The 3,742-nt window shown below is 39.0% G+C and overlaps 1 protein-coding gene across 4 annotated transcripts in view; it reads left to right on the top strand.

Annotated features, from left to right (window-relative positions):
* The window catches only part of ptk2bb (protein tyrosine kinase 2 beta, b), a 23,570-nt gene that overhangs the window by 10,526 nt on the left and 9,302 nt on the right, over nt 1-3,742 (top strand). For all 4 annotated transcript variants that reach the window (XM_017302305.1, XM_017302307.1, XM_017302306.1 and 1 more), the window contains 11 exons: nt 53-170; nt 242-284; nt 380-414; nt 527-571; nt 667-764; nt 841-922; nt 1,009-1,109; nt 1,231-1,346; nt 2,769-2,869; nt 2,979-3,068; nt 3,212-3,416. In XM_017302305.1, the coding sequence (XP_017157794.1) occupies nt 53-170; nt 242-284; nt 380-414; nt 527-571; nt 667-764; nt 841-922; nt 1,009-1,109; nt 1,231-1,346; nt 2,769-2,869; nt 2,979-3,068; nt 3,212-3,416 (1,034 nt within the window). The remainder of the gene's footprint in view (nt 1-52; nt 171-241; nt 285-379; nt 415-526; nt 572-666; nt 765-840; nt 923-1,008; nt 1,110-1,230; nt 1,347-2,768; nt 2,870-2,978; nt 3,069-3,211; nt 3,417-3,742) is intronic.

Genomic DNA, 3,742 nt, shown 5'->3' with positions numbered 1-3,742 from the left:
GGGGGGGAATCAAATGATCTTGTTTATATTTGCATGTTATCCTCTTTAACAGAACCTATCTATCAGTGTGGCTTCGGTTCCTGTAGCAGAAAACATGATGGATCTCATCGATGGATACTGCCGCCTGGAAAATGACACAGACGACAGTGTTATTTACCGACCAAACAAAGGTGTGCTTATCTTACTATTACGAATTCTCTACAAATTGTAAACAAATGTTCTTAAAACGTTTTCGATCTAGATGCCAAGTCTGCACGGGTGTCCCTACCCGACATCCCTACAAGGTGAGAGATGTTTTACTGGATTACTCACTCGACACTTAGAAGAAGCCGTGAATAAAACGTCTGACTAATCTTGTCTTGTTTGTTCTCTCAAAAAGCACTGACACCATCAACTCATCTAGACACAGTATGGGTGAGCCAAAAACTTCACATTTCCTCGAGCATATATCTCTTCTGTGTAATTGTTTAGAAATAAGTGCATGACGCATTTGTTGATTCAATTCTCTCTCCATTTGGATTTTCAGGTTCGGATATTTACTGTGAGATTCTTGATGAGAGGCCAAAATCAGGTTTGTCTGAAGCTGTTAACACTCGTCTCTGCTTAAAATAACAGCAGTTGAAACTCGTTTTGGATCATTAAAACTATCCCGTATTGGGTCCGTAGCGGTGAAATATGGGATTGATAGAAAGGACATCATTCTGGGGCGAATCCTTGGCGAAGGCTTCTTTGGAGAAGTGTATGATGGAGTGTACAAAAGAGCCGTGAGTAACTATTTAGGCTTTACAGGCGCATCTGGAAAACAAATAAACACGACGTGTTTGTTGTTTTGTTGGACAGAATGGCGAGAGGGTCAATGTGGCAGTCAAGACCTGCAAGGACTGCTCATCTGACGTGATGGAGAAATTCATGAGCGAAGCAGGTATACGAATCAGCCTTGGCTGTAAACCATAGAAGAAGCAATGCGGATGAGAGCAACATGTAATATGTACGAGCTTTGCTTGGCAGTTATCATGAAGAACCTCGATCATCCTCACATCGTCAGGCTGATTGGCGTCATAGAGGAGAATCCTGTGTGGATCGTCATGGAGCTTTACCAGTACGGAGAGGTTCGTCCCCAGTCACTGCTTCTGTCTTAAACTGTTTCATGTGGTTTGATTCGGCTCAGTTTTGCCTGATGCCGTATAGGGAAAATGTACCTGAGTGATTAAATTATTAACATTTTTACAGCTCGGTAAATACCTGACTCAGAACCAAAACAAACTGACAAACACAACGCTGGTGCTGTTCAGCCTGCAGATCTGCAAAGCCCTCGTCTATCTCGGGGGGTTCAACATGGTGCACAGGTGAGAAAAGGATTAAAAGATGAACATAAATGCAAGTTCTTCTTCTATACAAAGTCGAAAGGTGTGTTTCTCTGCATGCAGTTAGTGTATTTTAACTTTTCGTGACAGCATGTGTCAGTTCTGCATGTCAGTTCCTCGGAATATCAGAAACCTAAATTAAGGCAAGAAAAATAAAAAAAAGAACTCAAAGCTACACAAGAGAGAAGCTAGATGGCACTGTGGCTTCACCCCAAATACTGTGATCAGCCTCACAGTCATTTAAAAAAAAAAAGGTTTTTTAATATTTATATGTAAGAATTGTGGCGTATAACCATGTAAAGTCAAAACAATGTGTTTGGCCTCATTCCAGTTTGCAACCCCTTCAGGTCAACATTTCTAATACATTTTAGATTTACAGATCTGAAGGAGTAGAAGGAGTCCTTGTAGTTCTTCAACTAACTTCACAAACAGAGCAATTAGCTACTGTAGATAAATCAGAAATCAAAACTTTTATTTATAATTTCATCCTATCTGATGCCCAAACTCAAAAATAGAATGAAAAAAAGGATTTTTAAAATGATCTGTCATGTGTTTTTTTCAGTTAATATGCAGGTGAAAGCAGGGTTTATATAGGACATAAAATGATAAGCTTGTGCTCTCTATATTATGCTTTATTTTTCTGCATAGGTGGAAATAAATAGGCAAAAAAAACAAAACAAACAAAAACATGTGATTTTCAAATAGTTGCCACAAGTAGCCACTAGTATTTCATCAACTTCTACCCAGGATGTTGTAATGAACATTTTTCATATCTCATGACCATATGTGAAAATCAGAGCATAGATGAGTCTGTAAATGAAGAACTTTGCCTTTTGGGTTATCTCAACGTTTAACACAACATAAGAAATCAGTGCCAACATTACTGCAGACAAGTCTATCCATCATAAACCAGACACTTGAGCTGATGGAACCTAACTTAGCAAACACATAAAAAATAAGAATAAGTGCCAAACTACAATAATGTTGCTTTTGACAGGGATTACAGAACATCAGTATTTCATATTAATGAAATAATTACCACGACGATGTAATAAGAATTGTAAACATTTTTTTTCCTTGAAGTTAAAATACGGACCATGAGGCAGAACAATTGAGTCAGTCATGCTACTGGAAGAAAAAGAAATACTAAATGTTATCAGCAGAGTCCAGGCAGCCTTTGACGGCTCCAAGCTTCTGTGAAAGAGAAAACACTGACAAAAAGAAATGTTCACCTGCCTAAAAAATGTAAACATTCCTTTCTCCCTGGTTTGATCCAGTCGATCTGAAGGTGAATTATTTTTTTCTTCCTCAAGGACAAGCTTCTCATTGATCCAAATATTCGTTTAATGATATTCCTCCTACTCCTGTTTCATTTTCATCTTTTGTTTTTTCGTTTGCGTTCAGGGATATTGCTGTTCGGAACGTGTTAGTTGCAAGCCCAGACTGTGTAAAGCTTGGAGACTTTGGTCTGTCGAGATATATCGAGGATGAAGAATATTATAAAGGTAACGGAGAAGATGATACAAAGATTTCTATCAGAAGATCTGGGTGGTTAAGCTGAAGTGTAACCTCTGACCTTTGGCTCAACATGATCTTATGGTGGTTTCTCCACAGCTTCTGTTACTCGATTACCAATCAAGTGGATGGCCCCAGAATCCATCAACTTTAGACGTTTCACCTCAGCTAGCGATGTCTGGATGTTTGGTGAGCTCAGAGACGCATTTTCAGATTTCCTTTATAGTCCTCTGCTTTATATCTATAATGCTTAAAGCTTCTCTTCGTAGTTCTGTCTCAGAGTGAAAATGCCTGAGTGTGTATTCTGTTGTCTTGTGTGCATCGCGCTGCAGCTGTGTGTATGTGGGAGATCATGAGCCAAGGGCAGCAGCCGTTCTTCTGGCTGGAGAACAGGGACGTCATCAACCAGCTGGAGCAGGGCATCAGATTGCCCAAACCAGAGAACTGCCCTCCAGCTCTTTACTCACTCATGACGCGCTGCTGGTCCTACGACCCCGGAGAGAGACCCAGCTTCACCGAGCTCGTGATCAAGATTAGGTATTTATTTTTTTTTAAAATGAACAAAAGACGCAGGAAGAGAAACATGATGCTTTCATGATCTCCTTCTGTATAATTTGTGATTTTTTTTTCTATTGAGAAAGGTTCTTACTACATTCAAATTAAAATATTTTATTTTATGAACAATGATAAAAAAATATAATAGAATAATTCAGAGAAACATAAAATACTCCTGTAAAAAAATATAAAAACAAGTTACAAACTGTTACGGCCCCCCCTTTTGTGAGGAGGAGGGGAGTAACCCGACAACCACAAAAACTTGACAGAGTCCAGGTGAATGTTTTAAAAAAGAGGGATTTATTGAT

Source organism: Poecilia reticulata, linkage group LG21, assembly GCF_000633615.1.
Source record: "Poecilia reticulata strain Guanapo linkage group LG21, Guppy_female_1.0+MT, whole genome shotgun sequence".
In the NCBI taxonomy this organism is placed as follows: Eukaryota; Metazoa; Chordata; class Actinopteri; order Cyprinodontiformes; family Poeciliidae; genus Poecilia; species Poecilia reticulata.
This window is presented reverse-complemented; position numbering and strand designations above follow the sequence as displayed.